The 18,275-nt window shown below is 43.9% G+C and overlaps 1 protein-coding gene across 7 annotated transcripts in view; it reads right to left on the minus strand.

The window, feature by feature from the left end:
- DLGAP1 (DLG associated protein 1) overlaps positions 1–18,275 on the minus strand; it is a 759,376-nt gene that overhangs the window by 80,088 nt on the left and 661,013 nt on the right. For all 7 annotated transcript variants that reach the window (XR_004538413.1, XR_004538412.1, XM_033934400.1 and 4 more), the window contains 2 exons: positions 14,169–14,536; positions 10,412–10,503 (listed from right to left, as the gene is read on the minus strand). Coding sequence is in view for 5 of the 7 variants with exons in the window: in XM_033934400.1 (XP_033790291.1) it covers positions 10,412–10,503; positions 14,169–14,536 (460 nt within the window). In the remaining 2 variants the exon portion in view is untranslated. The remainder of the gene's footprint in view (positions 1–10,411; positions 10,504–14,168; positions 14,537–18,275) is intronic.

Raw genomic sequence — 18,275 nt, forward strand, 5'->3', positions numbered from 1 at the left:
CGAAGATCTAAAGGCGAAAAAAACAGTGTGATAAGGCAGTGGCTGCTGCCAGAAGGATTCTGGGCTGTATAAAGAGAGGCGTAGTCAGTAGAAGGAAGAAGGTGTTGATGCCCCTGTACAGGTCATTGGTGAGGCCCCACTTGGAGTATTGTGTTCAGTTTTGGAGACCGTATCTGGCGAAAGACATAAGAAGACTTGAGGCGGTCCAGAGGAGGGCGACGAAAATGATAGGAGGCTTGCGCCAGAAGACGTATGAGGAGAGACTGGAAGACCTGAATATGTATACCCTAGAGGAAAGGAGAGACAGGGGAGATATGATTCAGACGTTCAAATACTTAAAGGGTATTAACGTAGAACAAAATCTTTTCCAGAGAAAGGAAAATGGTAAAACCAGAGGACATAATTTGAGGTTGAGGGGTGGTAGATTCAGGGGCAATGTTAGGAAATTCTACTTTACGGAGAGGGTGGTGGATGCCTGGAATGCGCTCCCGAGAGAGGTGGTGGAGAGTAAAACTGTGACTGAGTTCAAAGAAGCGTGGGATGAACACAGAAGATTTAGAATCAGAAAATAATATTAAATATTGAACTAGGCCAGTTACTGGGCAGACTTGCACGGTCTGTGTCTGTATATGGCCGTTTGGTGGAGGATGGGCTGGGGAGGGCTTCAATGGCTGGGAGGGTGTAGATGGGCTGGAGTAAGTCTTAACAGAGATTTTGGCAGTTGGAACTCAAGCACAGTATCGGGTAAAGCTTTGGATTCTCGCCCAGAAATAGCTAAGAAGAAAAAAAAAAAAAAAAAAAAAAAAAATTTAAATTGAATCAGGTTGGGCAGACTGGATGGACCATTCGGGTCTTTATCTGCCGTCATCTACTATGTTACTATGTTACTATGTTACTATGAGATCCTGAGTCCAGCGCATAGCAAGAGATTCATAGGAAGGTTCCCCCAATTGTTCCTGTAGATGGCGGTGATGAAATCGCAGGGGAATTTGCACCTGCACCGATAAGCTCAATGCTTCCGAGAGGATCTCCATTCTGCTATCAGTGAGGGATGCTCTCGGCAATGAGGCCACGTAGGAAGAGAGTTGAAGGTAGGAAAGCCAATCTGTTTGCCTCCAGCCATTATCACTTTGTAGCTCCGCAAACGTTTTTAAAGATCCTGTTGAATGGACCAGTTGGAAAATGTATTGGTTAGAACGCGATCTCCACACCCCAGTGGATACCGGGGCCAGTCCCACTGTGAATGCACTGTTACCCCTCAAAGGCAAACAAGGAGTCACCTGATACGGGATCCTAAGTTGCTGACACAACAATTTCCAGAGACGTCGCAATGGCAGTAGAAAAGATCTCGGGCTGAAGAGGTTTTCCGGGGCAGATGAGAAGCATGAAGCAAATAACTAAAGTGGTAAGGTTCACAAAGTAACAGTTCATGTTGTGTGGCCGAAAAATGTTCAGTGCTCCTAAACCAATCATTCAAGTGTCTCATCTGACACGCCCGAGACAGCAAGCGAAGATTGCGGAGTCCAAAGCCTCCCCGGTCCCGAGGGCGTGCCAAATGAGACAAAGACAAGCGAGCCCTTTTCCCATTCCACAAGAAGTTTTGTAAACATTGTCCAATCAACTTGTCATGGCGAGCAGAAAGTAAAACTGGTATCATTTGAAATATATATAGCCACTGAGGCACAAGCATCATATTATACAGTGCTATTTTACCCAGTAAAGATAGTGGATAGACCCTCCAATTCTCCAGTTTTTGAGTCGTTTTGAGAACCAGAGGGTCTATGTTAAGGGTGTACAATTGAGACGGGTCAGCTGAGATTACAATACCCAAATAGGTGATATGATCCGTCGCCCACACTAGTGGAAATGTACCCCTCCACTGTGTCTGCACCTCCGGAGTCAGGGGCAACACCATTGATTTTGATTTATTCAACAGCATACCTGAGTACATGCTAAATTCATCTAACAGTTCTAACGCTCTGGGAAGAGAAGTCATAGGTGTTCCTAAAGTTAATAATAGATCATTAGCGTATGCCAATACTCGTAATTGAGAATTCCCCTCCAGCATGCCCTGTAATGTATCATCCCGCAGTATAGTCCGCAAAAAGGGGTCCAGATACAGTAAGAAAAGCAGGGGAAAAAGCGGGCTGCCCTGACGCGTTCCCCGCGCTATCTGGAATACGGGAGAATGGGTACAATTGACCAAGATACAAGCAGTGGGATCCTTATAGAGCAAGTGCAGCATATCAATAAACCACCCTGTAAAACCCATATAGGTCAGCATATTAAACAAGTAGGTCCAGTCGACCTGATCAAAAGCCTTAGCTGCATCTAGGCCCACCAGTATCCCAGGAGCACCAGAGTCCCTAGTACGCTGTAATGCAGTAAGCAGTCTGCGAACATTAAGTACTGAGTGGCGATTTTGTACAAAACCCACCTGTTCGGGCATTATTAGTTTCGGTAACAGAGTAGATAGGCGATTGGCCAGTATTTTATCTAATAGTTTTATGTCCACGTTAATTAATGAAATGGGTCGATAGGATTCAATGTCTGTTTCTAGTTTTCCCGGCTATGTCACACCTATCTTTAAAAAGGGATCGAGGGGTGACCCGGGGAACTACAGACTGGTGAGCTTGACTTCGATTCCGGGCAAGATGATGGAAGCATTAATAAAGGATAGCATCTGTGAACACAAAGAAAGAAATGGACAGCTGAAACCGAGCCAACATGGCTTCTGCAAGGGAAGATCGTGCCAAACAAACCTACTGCACTTCTTTGAAGGGATAAACAGCCAGATGGACAAAGGGGAATCCATAGATATCATTTATCTCGACTTCCAAAAGGCCTTTGATAAGGTCCCCCATGAACGGCTACTTAAGAAATTGTCGAACCACGGGGTGGGAGGGGATGTACACAGATGGATCAGGCACTGGTTGGCCGACAGAAAACAAAGGGTTGGAGTGAAGGGCCAATACTCCGACTGGCAGAGGGTCACAAGCGGTGTTCCGCAGGGGTCGGTGCTGGGACCACTGCTATTCAATATATTTATCAATGACTTGGAAACGGGGACGAGGTGTGAAGTTATAAAATTTGCTGATGACACCAAACTCTGCAGCAGAGTTAGGAACACAAAGGAGTGCGAAGACCTGCAAAGGGACCTAAGCAAACTAGAAGAGTGGGCAAACAAATGGCAAATGTGCTTTAACATAGAAAAATGTAAGGTCATGCATATAGGGAAAAGGAACCCGAGGTACAGCTACAAAATGGGGGGAACATTGCTGGGGGAGAGTAATCTTGAAAAAGACTTGGGTGTGCTAGTGGATACAACCATGAAATCATCAGCGCAATGTGCAGCGGCCTCGAAGAATGCTAACAGAATGCTGGGCATCATTAAGAAGGGAATTACAACCAGGACGAAGGAAGTCATCAAGCCACTGTATCGTGCAATGGTGTGCCCGCATCTAGAGTACTGCGTCCAATATTGGTCGCCGTACCTCAAGAAAGACATGGCGATACTTGAGAAGGTCCAGAGAAGAGCTACGAAAATGATAAATGGTATGGAGGACTGTTCATACGCTGACAGGCTGGACAAGCTGGGGCTCTTCTCCCTGGAAAAGAGGAGGCTTAGGGGGGACATGATAGAAACTTTCAAGATCATGAAGGGCACGGAGAAGGTAGACAAGGATAGAGTCTTCAAACTACGGGGAACCACAGGCACAAGAGGGCACTCAGAGAAACTGGAAGGGGAGAAGTTTAGAACAAATGCCAGGAGGTTCTTCTTCACACAGAGGGTTGTGGACACATGGAACGCGCTCCCTGAGGAAGTGGTCGGGCAGAGTACGCTACGGGGATTCAAAGAGGGATTGGATGGATTCCTGAAGGATAGGGGGATTGAGGGATACAGATAAGGGTAGATAAGAGTATGGAAAGAGTATAGATAAAAACAAGGGGGCTATAGGGCTAAATCAAGATAATATGACAGGTCATGAACCTGATGGGCTGCCGCGGGTACAGACTGCTGGGCGCGATGGACCTCTTGTCTGACCCAGCGGAGGCAAATTCTTATGTTCTTATGTTCTCATATCCTCCTTTATGTCTTTCACCCCCTCCCACATTTTTTTTAATACCATTTACTTCCAGCTCATTTTGATCTACTTTCAAACATGCCCTAGCCATTCTTGAACTGAAAAATAAATCTTTCTGGTCCTTCCTTTCTCAAATGCCACTTAGAACTCCACTCCTGTCTTGGTATACAGTAGGCTTGGCCTTCTGCCTTTCTCTCTATTAGTGGAACAAGAAAAATTAAAACCACTCATAACTGAAATGCCTAGACTGGGGGGGTCCTCTGATAACTCATAAGCTTCTCACACCATAATTAAATTGGTAATCTTAGTTGCTAGCTGGAGTTAAATATTTATTGGTCACAAAGACGATGATTTTGGCACCATGAAGCACAATGTGGGCAGTGACAAAGAAAACAAATTATAGTACCTCATACTCTGGAAATCCCTAGCCTGAGGGGTCCTATGTAAATAATTGTTCATTTCTTCTTGGCAGCTGACAAGAATATAAATAAGGCCTAAAACAGATTATTTGGAGTTCAGGAGGCCTATTGACTATTAATTAAAATGCTGTAGAATTCCTAGAAGAAAAACCAACTATTATTTAGTGTAGCAAGATGCCAAAATGTATGTTCCTTGCAGTAACAGGAAGAACATGCTAGGTCTGTGCTATAGAGTCATTCCACTCAGAAATAATGAGAAGGTAGGTTTGTCTGGAAAAACTCCAATAGCAGGTGTCTTTTAGAAACTGAAGTATAGAAGTGAGTGTAAGGAGGTGCCCAAAAGGAGACCAGCTCACATGAATGAGGTGGCAGAATGGGCTTCCAACCCAGGGGTCCATGTGAGGCCTTGGTGTGCTTCATCAGAGACCAAGGAAGAGGAAGAGGAAAAGACAGGCCTGCTTCCCTAAGACAGGAGAAAGGAGAAAAGAAGGCTTAAGCAAAGCTTCAGCTTAATTCCAGGGGCAAAGTGTGTTAGTACCCTGAGCTAAGGAGAGGACCAAAAGAAGGATCCCATAGAGAATTCCATATGAGAATGAAGCTACTAAGCACTCTGTATAAGATAGAGAAAAGAGGAGCCAAGAGAATCCCAGTAGAATGACCTGGGCTGAGAGCAGGTAGGAACCAAGTCCTTGGCATATCCTGCTTGCCATAATCCACAGAGATCATATATGGTGTGGGCAATAAGGAGAATCAAGTTCCAAAACAGGAAAAGAGGACTTGCCAGTATGTGGAATGTCTACACAGAGGAAAAGGAGAGGATGGAGTGACTAGTGTCCTTTGCCATAGATTTGAACTGAGATGAGGAGGAAGAGTGTGGGGTCTTGCTAGATGTCCTGATCAAATAAGAGGCACTAATCAGGAGCAGAGAAGCATGGTGTGGGAAAAGGATCCGCTGTAGTGAGAAGAAAGTAAGACAAGGTACAGGGGAGCAGGACTGACAGCATACAGCAAGAGACTAAGGGGGTAGTTATCTAGCTTTGTTAATGGCTTTAATTTGCGTTATTTCCCCTAAATGCAACTTCTCCCTGGTTTCATCAAGGACTTCTTTTTCTGAAACATTGTGTGTGAAGGGCTGAATTCCAGTGGTGAAAACATCCCTCTGTGCAATTGCTTCTGACTTATAGATCTGAACTTCACTCCTATAATTATCATCTTAAGCAGGAAAAAACCCCCAAAACTATTTTTCTAAGCTTATTTCTTCCTCTCCTAATCCTTCAAAGCAGAATTTTAGGACCATTACTCATCATTCTACTCAACCAGCTTCATCTTCCTCTTCAGGGAGTGAAAACATAGGAACAAAGGCACCTAGACCTACCACTATAGATTCATTCCAGTACAGAGCTTCATCTTTTAAAGACTAAGGAAAATGTCAGAAAAAAATGTGAATGCGGGGAGCCCACCGAAGGGATTCGGGCAGCTTGTTCCAAATATAGGGCGCAGCAAGCTAGAAGGGACAGAGTCTGGAGTTGGCAGTTGAAGAGAAGGGCACGAATAGGAGGGACTTACCAGCTGAGCGGAGCTCACGAGAGGGATCATAGGTGGAACTAAGGGAAAAGAGATAGTGAGGGACAGCTGAGTGAGTGCATTTGCAGGTAAGTAAGAGGAGTTTGAATTGTATTCAAAAACGGATGGGAAGCCAATGAACCTGCAGGTGTCACCTATATGTACCTACAGTAGGTTTTGGATGGCTCATGCTTTCCACACCACAAGTGTACAAGAGTGGGATATGGGACTAGATCACCTTCTCTGCAGTCACTGCACTGACCACTAGGCTATTTCAGAGACCTGCTTGCTGCTCTATTATGCCGGGCCATAACAGGCAGGCTCGCCTTCTCCAAAGGGTTTTAAACTAGGTGAGTTGGGGGAGGGTACCTACTCTCATCCTGGTGTGGTAAGTAACCATCCCGGTATGGTAAGTAACCACTCCATTACTGAGTCTGAGGTAAGTACTTTCATTGCAGACAGTACTGCAGGGGATAAACTAACTCAAAAGGGACAAAATAACTCAAATGGGGAAATAAGGGACACACTAAATCAAACGGGAAAATCTCCACACAGACTGGGCAAACACGAAGTATGGAAAGCTATGTACATTAATGCCAGCAGTTTAGGCAAATAAAATTCTGGAATTAGAGACGGAAATGAGGAGCGCCGACCTAGATGTGGTGGCAATATCTGAAACCTGGTTCTCGGATTCCCATGGATGGGATGTGGCTATACCAGGATATAATTTACTCTGCCAAGACAGAGAAGGCAAAAGCGGAGGAGGAGTAGCGCTATATATCAAGGAGGAAATCAAAGTTACCAGAATCACAGGTGTCAAGTATACAGGGGAGTCTCTCTGGTTGAACCTTGCCAGGGGAAGTGGCAAATGCCTATATCTGGGCATTGTATATAGACCTCCTAAACAACAGGATGACATAGACAAAGAATTAATCGAAGACATCGAGACCATCACTCTGCGTGGAGACACTGTACTGCTGGGGGACTTCAACATGCCAGATGTAAACTGGAATAAATTTTCAGCTACGACCAGCAGCAGCAGAAGGCTACTAACCTCTATACGGGGAGCACGACTCAAACAAATGGTACTGGAGCCCACCAGGGATCAGGCAATTCTGGACCTGATACTCATCAATGGTGATAGTATCACAGAGGTTTCGGTAGGTGATGCATTGGCCTCCAGCAACCACAACATGGTGTGGTTTCACCTCAGGAAAGGAACCACTAGGTCGAACACATCAACAAAGGTCCTTAACTTTAAGGGCACTAACTTCGAGAGCATGGGAGATTTTGTCTATGAGGTGCTACAAAACCAGGACACAACAGATAATGTGGAGGTAATGTGGTCAGCTCTGAAATCTACCCTACAGGAAGCAACCAATCTCTATATAAAAACTGTGAGTAAACAACAGAGAAATAACAAACCTCAGTGGTTCTCTGCGGAGATCTCGGAACTCGTTAAACAGAAGAAAAGAGCATTTGTATCCTACAAACAATCACGACTAAAAGTCAAAGAAGCCTATCTAGAGAAATCTAGAACTGTCAAAACAATGGTCAGAAATGCCAAAATCCGGATGGAAGAAAAGTTAGCTATGAATATTAAAAAAGGGGATAAATCCTTTTTCAGGTATGTTAATGATAGAAAGAGGAATACAGACGGGATAGTGCGCCTATAGAAACCCGATGGTACCTATGCAGAATCGGACTCGATAAAGCCAAACTACTAAACAAATACTTCTGCTCAGTCTTTACCTGTGAGGCGCCGGGATCCAGTCCACAGCTGCAAACAAGGGAGAGCTCAGAAGACCCATTCAGGAACTTTGAATTTACTACCAGCAGCATCTACCAAGAATTATCAAGGCTCAAAGTGAACAAAGCCAGGGGACCGGATAAATTGCACCCCAGAGTGCTTAGGGAATTGAGAGATGTCCTGGCAGAACCATTAGCCGTGCTCTTCAATCTTTCCCTGAGCACGGGAAAAGTTCCATTAGACTGGAAAACAGCTAATGTCATTCCGCTTCACAAAAAGGGATGCAGGACAGAGACTACAAATTACAGGCTGGTAAGTTTTACATCAATAGTGTGTAATCTTATGGAAACATTGATTAAACACAAATTAGATATGGTTCTGGACGATGAGAGGCTGAGGGATCCCCACCAGCATGGATTTACAAAGGGAAGGTCCTGCCAATCCAATCTAATCAGCTTCTTTGACTGGGTAACAAAAAAACTAGATAAGGGAAAGTCCCTGGATATAGTGTATCTGAACTTCAGTAAGGCTTTTGATAGTGTCCCACACCGTAGATTATTGAACAAGATGAGCTCGCTGGGACTAGGAGAAACATTAACTGCATGGGTTAAAGACTGGCTCAGTGACAGACTTCAAAGGGTAGTGGTAAACGGTACTCCCTCTGAAACGTCGGAGGTGTTCAGTGGAGTACTGCAGGGCTCGTCCTGGGTCCAATCCTATTTAATATCTTTGTACGGGATCTGCCTCAGGGACTTCAGGGTAAAATTGCATTATTTGCCGATGACGCTAAATTAAGCAATGTAGTGGGCGGAGGTACCGTACCCAACACTATGACACAGGACCTACTTTTACTGGAGCAATGGTCTACTATTTGGCAGCTGAGCTTTAATGCCAAGAAGTGTAAATTTATGCACCTTGGTAGCGGAAACCCTTGCAGAACCTACACTCTAAACGGTGAGACCTTAACTAGAACTGTTACAGAACGGGACCTGGGAGTAATCATTAGTGAAAATATGAAGGCTGCCAATCAAGTGGAGAAAGCTTCATCCAAGACTAGACAAATGCCGGGTTGCATCCGGAGAAGTTTCGTCAGCCGAAAGCCCGAAGTGGTAATGCCGCTTTACAGGTCCATGGTGAGACCACATCTGGAATACTGTGTTCAATTTTGGAGGCCACATTATCAAAAGGATGTGCTGAGAATAGAGTCGGTTCAGAAATTGGCCACTAGGATGGTCTCAGGACTCAAGGATCTCCCATATGAAGAACGTCCAGGTAAGTTGCAGCTATACTCTCTCGAGGAACACAGAGAGAGGGGAGACATGATAGAGACGTTCAAATATGTTACTGGCCGAATGGAGGTGGAAGAAGATATCCTTTTCCTTACAGGACCTACGGCGACAAGTGGGCATCCGCTAAAAATCAAGGGTGGGAGATTTCATGGTGACATAAGGAAGTATTTCTTCACCGAAAGGGTGGTTGATCGTTGGAATGATCTTCCACTTCAGGTAGTAAAGGCCAACAATGTACTCGATTTTAAGAATAAATGGGATAAACATGTGGGTTCACTTCGAGGAAGTGCTTAGGGGGGTGGGTTTTTCGAGTGGGCAGACTTGTTGGGCCAAAGGCCCTTTTCTGCCGTCATACTCTATGTTTCTATGTACTGTTTCATTCACATCTTTGGAGGGTGGGAAGGAGTCGGTGACCACTGAGGGAGAAAGGGGGGCATGCCTTCATGCTCCCAGTGGTCATCTGGTCCATTTGGACACCTTTTTTGGCACTTATTCATGCCAGGTCTAGCTTCAAATGTCCAAGATTTTCCCTCAACATTTTCTACAATGTTCCATTATTGCGAAACCCCCCCAAAAAGTTCAAATCATGTCTGCCCTACTCCCACCCACCCTACAACACACCCACTTGAGATTTAGACACACTGCAGACAAACAGCATTGAAAACCATTTAAGAAATGTATTTCAAAAATGGCAATTTGGACATTTTAGCAAACAAAACGTGCAAATGCGACTTTATGCCATTTTTGGATGGTTTTCTCTTTTGAAAATGAGCCCCATAGTGTGCCGCCTGCACATCTTGAAAGAATGCATGATCTTTCCACAAGCGCGTGTACTCTTAACAATATTACTCCTGTAAATAAGGAAACTCAAAACCTGAATAAAATGAAAGTTCCTGTAAACAACACGTGAAATTTAAAAAAAATGAAAACATTTCAGGCTCCATACCCATAGTAATAAGATGGAGGGAGTTCAACATGTGAAAACCAGTCATATTAGTGTGTCAATAGAAAATACCAACTGTGGCTGTTTAAGCAAAGAGTGAGATCACACAATGAATGGCTAAGGACTTAGGGCTCCTTTTACAAAGGTACGTTAGGGCCTTAACATGCGGAATAGCGTGCGCTAAATTGCTGTGCTCGCTAACCGCTACTGCCTCCTTTTAAGCAGGCAGTAGTTTTTTGGCTAGCTCACGCTAATCCGGTGCGTATGCTAAAAACGCTAGCGCACCTTTGTAAAACGAGCCCTTATTTTTCAGAAATGTTGCTAGAGGGGGCTGGGCAGTACCTCTGCTGCAGCACACTCACCCCCTCTCATCCTCTACTTGAATTCCTACGGATTGGAATTTGTAGATTGCCTTATTCTCCTCCGCTCTAGCTGCTTCCTCTGACCCATCCACCTGGAAAAACAAAAAAAAGTTAAAACAAAGAAAGAGAAATCCTTCACAAAGTGGTGGCTGTATTCAACTTGTCCCGTCATGTCTACTTTAAGAGAATAAAAAAATAAATTATTAGTCTACATCTACAACATCTGCTAGTTAGCTGCTGTTAAAATAACCATATTTGCATGAATGGATTGAGGGTCCGTTGCAGTTGTACACTCTGTCTTGTAGACAACCTGGATTTGAATCCCGGACCACATTTCAGTTTCCTGGGCTGGGGCTGCTGTGGAGGTAGTGTTCACAGTAAAGACTTGCACGGGGACAGAAATCCCACCCATCCCCGCCCGTCCCCGCCATGATCCTCTCCGTCCCCACTCGTCCCCGTCAGGATCCTCTCCATCCCCGCAAGGAATTACCTCCACCCCGCCCGTCCCCATAAAAAGCAGCAATTACTTCTGACAGGATCATCAATTCCACAGTTTCTTTTGCTGTTTTCCTTGTGAAATCTCTTTGGAGGAACCCTTTTTTTGTTTTCTGTTCAGGTAATTAACTTTTAAACCCCCTCTTTTACTAAGGCTGACGTGCCCATTATATTATATGGACGAACCCTGCTTCCAAAGCCTTCCATCCCCGTGGGAGTCCCGTTGGCCAGAGGGGGGTCCCCGTGGGAGTCCCTTGGGTTAGGGGAGGATTCCCGCGATCCCCGTTCCCATACAGACCTCTAGTTCACAGTCCCTGGGAGGGAGTTCCAGCCACTGTACAACAGTGATATGTAGTAGCTGGACTTAGAACTCCTGCAATTTCAGGGCTCCAGTGAATTGGGACGGTGTTATATAAATAAGGGAAAAACTCCTCTTGCAAATGCATCCAAGCATCCTTCTGGCTTTTGCCTTTGTCTTTTCAACCTGTTTGGCTACCTTACGATCATCACATACTATCACACATAAGTCCTGCTCCTCTTTTGTGCACAAAAGTTAATTACCCCCGGCCTATACTGTACCATTCCCTTGGGTTTTTGCAGCCCAAATACATGGATTTTGGAAGTCCTGGCTGAACAGTTTTTTATGACTATACTATACAATTAATTATTTCTATAGCACTACCAGATGTATGCAGCACTGTAGAGTCACAAAGAAGACAGTCCCTGCTTGAAAGAGCTTACAATCTAAACAGACAAGTCAGACAAACCGGATGTCATGGATATATAATGTGACCATAAGTCCCGTTTTGAAAGGAACCGTCCCTTTTTCAGATCCCCTGTCCCATTGTCCCGTTTTCAGAGCCGGCATCCCGAAGCTGTGTTTGGGGACAATGAGGCAGGCGATTGTGGGAGAATGGGCTCACTCCCTGCTTCCCCGCCCGCCGCCGCAACAACAGCTGGAAAGGCACGTCCAGGCACTGGCCCAGAAGCCTTCTCCCGTTGGAGAGGAAGTTCCGGGCCAGCCAACCTCTTTCCCTCACCCTGGCTCTTCTATTTTACTTCCTCTTATTCCCAGTCTTTCACTAACTTTGTCCTCTTTCTCTCTCCCTTTGAAGCAGTGTTTGTACCCTGTATCTACCCTTTCTTTTCCCTTCTATCATTATCTCCCTCCTTTCTGTTCTCCCCCCAAATATCTGTTCATTTCTTTCCCCTCTTCTATCTAGGATCTACCTACTTCTATACAGCGTCTGCCTTCTCTCTCTCTCCCTTTCCATCTAGCATCTCCACTCCCTCCCCCTTCCATCAGTATCTCTCTCCTTTGTCTCTTTCCCTTTCCATACAGTCTTACTCCTCTCTCCCCTTTCACTTCCTCCTTCCATCATCTCTGTCCTGTCTCTCCCTTCTGCCATCCAGGCTTCTTCTATAAAGCTTATTTTCCCCTCCCCTTTCCATCCAGAATCTCCCCTCTCTCTCTCCTTCCATCAGTATTTCTCTCCTCTTTGTATCTCTTCCCTTGCATACAACATCTGCCCCCTTTCTCCCCCTCACCTTCCATCCGGCATCTCCCCTTTCACTTGCCATGTTCTATCATCTCCCTCCTCTCTGTATCCCACCCCCAAAATCTGCCCTTCTCTCTCCTGTTCTCTCTAGAATGTCTTCCCACTTCTGTAAAAGATCTGCCCCCTCTCTCCCCATCCTAAACCAGCTTCTGCCCCCTCTCCTTCCACCCCACTTCCACCAATGTTTATGCCCTCTCTCTCCAGCAGCTATCTCCACCCCATTTCTACCAGTATTTGCTCCTCTCTCCCATCCACCTCATATCTACCAGCTTCTGCCCTTCTCTCCCTCTACCCCACCCCCAAACCATTTCCAACAGCTTCTGCACCCTCTCTTTCCCCACATCTCTTCCACCATCATCTGCTCCCACCCCGTTTTCATCAGTATCTACCTCCTCTCTCTGTCCCACCCACCCCCACATTCACCAGCAGCTGCCCCCTTTCTCTCCCTCACCCTGTATCCAACAGCATCTGCCCCCTAGCATCCCCACCGCTGCTGCTGCTTGGCTGAAGTGGTGGCAGAAAACTGAAACAAGCCAGCTGTGGGACCTTCCCATACATATCTGCGGCTGCCAGCTCTGTCCCGGAAGAAGTGACATTGGAGAGGGCAGGTTGGCAGCCACAGGTATGTACAAGAAGGTCCACTGCCAGTCTGTTCTAGTTTGCTGCTGCTGCTTCTACTTTGGGAAAACAGCAGTAGCATTAGTGACAGAAGGTGTTGGTCCCTACCCCACTGGCTGTGCAGTGGGGCTGAACGGCTGCACAGTCTTCTGCTGCACGGTGCGCGGCTGCGCAGCTTAGAGGAAACATTACCCTTTAATATTCACTTGATCTTTGCCAAACAGATCAATGCATATCTAAACAGAGATGACTAGTGGAAAAATAATGATGAGTCATGGGGATTTTATTTTCTAATTTTATGGTTGAGATAACAGAACAATGAGGTCTCCTTAAGTGACTAAAATCTGGTAGGAAATGCACGAATAAGCACAGACAATTCAACCATGCTTGCTGAAAATATTTCTCTAGCGATCCTACAATGCAAATGAATGTCAGATGAACTCTGCCTCAGTTATTTCAGTCATGCTCTTCTATTCTGCATACAGCTTTGATTCATTTTTTTTTTTAATGTTAATGTATTCAGATAGTAAACTGAATGATAAATTCTTAAATTTGACAGTCACTAATAAGGCTTATTGGTCAAACATTGTTATTACTTATCGTACTGTACTGTGAGGATCCTGCACACTGAAGAATTCAACAAGATTACAGTCTATGACTGTGGATTATTTTACAAGAAGTGTAATCCAGCCAAATCAAAATATATCTAATTCACTTAGGGAAGGGATCTCAAAGTCCCTCCTTGAGGGCCGCAATCCAGTCGGGTTTTCTCCAATGAATATGCATTGAAAGCAGTGCATGCACATAGATCTCAGCAATATTCATTGGGGAAATCCTGAAAACCCGACTGGATTGCGGCCCTCAAGGAGGGACTTTGAGACCCCTGACTTAGGGGTCCTTTTACTAAGCTGCACTAACCGATCTAGCACATGCTAAAGACTGAGACGCCCATTATATTCTATGGGCGCCTTAGCATTTAGCACGTGCTAAATCGATTAACGTGTCATAGTAAAAGGACCCCTTAATTTAAAAAAGGGGCCTGAAATAGAGGTGACATTCAGGTGTTGCTTTCACAGTACGTTTACCTGTACTCCAATAGACAAGTTTTTCCTGAAATGATTTCTTTTTCTGTCATCTGCAGTAATGCTGGCGACAGTGGAGGTGGAGTTGACCGTGGTGGTATTGTCGTCCATGTGCTGACTGGCAGGGCCATGGATCTGCGCGTTGGCAGCTTCGATGGCAGCAGTTAATGCTTTCATGCTGTCCAAGCTCTCGGTGGAGTTGCTGAATCCTGACTGGCTGATGATGTCTCCTCGTTGCCCATGTCCGTCCATATAGGCATCCTGGGCAGATTCTGTGCTGCTCTGGGCTGTGATGGAAATGAACGGCTTGGTTGTCGTCCTTGGCGGGACTGGAGGTGGCGTCTTCTTATATGTGGTTATACAAGATGACACTGAGGGGGGAACAGACCGTACACAACACCGTAACTTTCATGCTTTTGCTGGTTAAAATAGTAAGATTAAGGGCTCCTTTTACAAAGGCACGCTAGGGCCTTAACGTGCGAAATAGCACGCGCTAAATTGCCCCGCGCGCTAGCCGCTACCGCCTCCTTTTGAGCAGGCGGTAGATTTTTGGCTAGCGCGCGCTATAGAGTGCGCTAATCCGGTGCGTGCGCTAAACCTGCTGGCGCACCTTCATAAAAGGAGCCCTTAAACACAAACACACAGTATATTAATTAAATACAGCAGTGGAATTGCTTTGTTAAAATGAAATACGTGAAGGGCAATTCTATAACTGGACGTAAGTGCATGGAAAAGCAGCACAGGCACTTTCCTCCAAATTCTGTATATAGCGCCATAAGTTAAGCGCACAAATTGGTGCGTATAGCCGATTTGCACGCACAACCTAATTGGCTAAGCCAATCAGTGTTGATAATTGACCTCTAACCAAAAAATATTAGCACTCATTAACACTAATTAAATGTTATGCGCACAACTGTCAGTACCTATTTTATAAAAGCCTGTGCTAAAATTAAAATTAGGTTTCTTTTCTGTACCCATATTATTGCGTTTATTGACGTTACTCCATTTGCCGCTGTACAATTATTTTTGCTGAACCTGCACTTCCACACTCTTTTTCTCTTGGATATTGTATTATGACGTTGTACATTGTTTATGTTCTTTCTAGTAAAACAATAAAACTTACTGAGCTTAAAAAAATAGATTAAGTCACATTCTGAGTATCAAGTTTCCGAGGTTATATAAGGACAACAAAATTTTGCTGGATACGTGGCAGACATTCAAATGTATCAATAATTTAACACCTATTCCAATTCATAAAACCACCTGTCAGTCCCTTTGGCTGAACTCCAAGATTCAAACAGGCGGGTATAAAGTCATTTGCCATCTGGAACCTTCACTTCTAATAAAAGCTGCGGGATAATATGGGAAATCAGGAAAATTTACTTCTCCTGAGCTTTTGGAAAGTTAAAAAATTTTAGCTGCTGTGCATGGTGGTTGCCATAGGAAATCAAGCAGCATTTTGTCAATCGTTTTGAAAAAGGAGCTGAGAAGTTCAATAGGAAGCAAGCTAAAAACATAATTAATCTTAGGGACTATAATAATCTTTGTTGCCTCCAGTCAACTTCACTAGCTCAGTTAAAGAGGGAACCATTTAGAAAGGGTCTATGTAATATTTGCTGTAATAGTTTCTGAGAAAGATACCTAAGTATTTTTATTTTTAAATCTTTATTCATTTTCAAAAGCCAACAGTAAGTGCAACAGATAAGTAAACAAATAATACAATAATCAGCACTCAATACAATCAAATGATATAATAAATATATAACACCTCCCTCCCATCCACCCTCCCACCCTTCCTGGACGTGCATAACAGAAATCAAGGGGAAATACATATGATCAATTCTTACAAAATTTTGTTAATGGATCCCAAACCATCTTGAATTTATTATAGTGTCCCAATTGTATTGAATTCATACATTCAAATGTATAACTTTGACATAGGGTTTCCCACCAAAAATTGTAATTTAACCTGTCCCAATTTTTCCAGGTTTTCATGATCAGCTGCATAGCAACTTCTGTCGTGATGAGAAGTAATCTATTCTGATTTGCATTAATTGGACTTTGGGCATTAATAAAGTTCCAAACAACTCAAAATCATACGTCAATGATAATGGAACTTCCAGAATCATAGTAATTTGACCCCATATAGATCTCCAAAATTTAAGTATCAAGGCGCAATAGAACAATAGATGATCCAGCGTCCCTATATCGAGATGACAATGCCAGCATCTATTTGACTTAGAACTAACTTTTGCAACCGAACAAGGGTCCAGAAAATTCTATACAACAGAAAAAACTAAGTCTGTCTCAGAGATGCTGATGCTGTACATCTCATCCTCCAAGTCCAAATCCTTGGCCATTGAGTAGCAGAAATTTGCTGCTTTGTCTTAACGCTCCAAATGTCTTTAAGACTAATTTTTGGTTTCTTATTAAAAAATTCTGATATTAATTTATACCACTTCGCTGCCTGATGCCCCAGGAAATCTATCTGGAAGCACAAAACTGGTAAGCTATACTGAGTTTTTAAGTTACGCCAATCAGGGAACCCCCTTCTGAATGGCCTGCTTCAACTGCAACCACCTATATACTTGAGACTTTGCAATACCAAATGTTTGTTGCAGTTGTGAAAAGTCAAGCATCTTTCCATCTGATAACACATCATCTAATGTGCGTATGCCCGCCTGCAGCCAGTGCTTCCAGAGGATCTTAGACTCGCCAATCTGAATCTTGGAGTTCAACCATAAGGACTGACACGTGGATTGATGAATCGGAATAGGTGTTAGGTTATTAATAAATTTTAATGTTTGCCCAGGACAAATGTCAGAAAGTTCTGTTTTACACAGCGAGTGGTGGATGCTTGGAATGCTCTCCCGGAGGAGGCAGTGACGGAAACCTCTATTATGGGATTCAAGTGCAAGTTGGATGCACACCTCCTTGCAAATCACATTGAGGGATACTGGAAATTAGGGTCTTCATCAGGGAACACCTAGGTCTTCATCAGGGAACACCTAGATTGGCCTCCGCGTGTACGGGTCACTGGACTATATGGACCAAAGGTCTGATTCGGTGAAGGCATTTCTTATGTTCTTATGTTCTTATAAAGCCTAGGTAACTTGATACTTAAAACATGACACAAACGCAATGGCGACAGGAGTTGCCATTCCAAGTAAAGCCATCCGGAAGATGCTCCAAGACTTCAGGAAGGATCCAATACATAACCTGCCGCATGATGAAAGCTTGGCGATATCTGTAGAAATTTGGAAAATTTACCCCACCCACTGCAATTGGTTTTTGTAAAGACACTAAAGCAATTCTAGCAGTTTTACCCAGCCAAATAAATTTTGTGACAATACCATTAATTTTTTTATAAAAGGACCCTTGAAAATAAACCGGCAACATACTCATTTGGTAACAAACTATAGACAAATCATCATTTTTACAGTTTGGACTCTCCCCCACCAAGAAAGATGTAATGGGTTCTAATGCTCACACTTTCAGCAATAAGGATTTTTCATTTACTGTCATTATGTCTTCCAATGTTTTCTGAATCATAATACCTAAATATTTTATACCCTCTTCCTTCCAAAGAAAAGGGAATGAATCAAATAATCCTTTTGCACAATGCACATTTAGGGGAAGAACCTCCGACTTGCTCCAATTTATTTTATATCCAGAAAATTTATCAAATCTATCAATCAATTCCAGTAAATTCGGAATGGTAGATTTAGGATTCTTCAAATGAAGCAAAATATCATCCGCATAAGCAGAGATCTTATATTCCTAACCTGTATAAGGAATCCCCTATATCTCCTTTGCCTGCTGTATAGCCAACAACAAGGGTTCCAGAACAATATCAAAAAGCAAAGGAGCCAAGGGATATCCTTGTCTAACTCCCCGCTTCAGACAAAAACACTCCAGAAATGTATTATTAATATATAATCTGGCTGAGGGAGAGGTTAGTGTCAATTCTATGATGGCAATTAGGTATGCCAAGGCTGTTATAGAATGCATGCCAATGTTCCCGCTAAGCTGTACAGGAGTTCTCCACATACAATTTTGCCAGCAGCAGTGCTGTATAATAGATGCCATATCACATTTTTCAATAGCAAG

This window comes from Geotrypetes seraphini, chromosome 2 (assembly GCF_902459505.1).
Source record: "Geotrypetes seraphini chromosome 2, aGeoSer1.1, whole genome shotgun sequence".
NCBI classification, from domain to species: domain Eukaryota; kingdom Metazoa; phylum Chordata; class Amphibia; order Gymnophiona; family Dermophiidae; genus Geotrypetes; species Geotrypetes seraphini.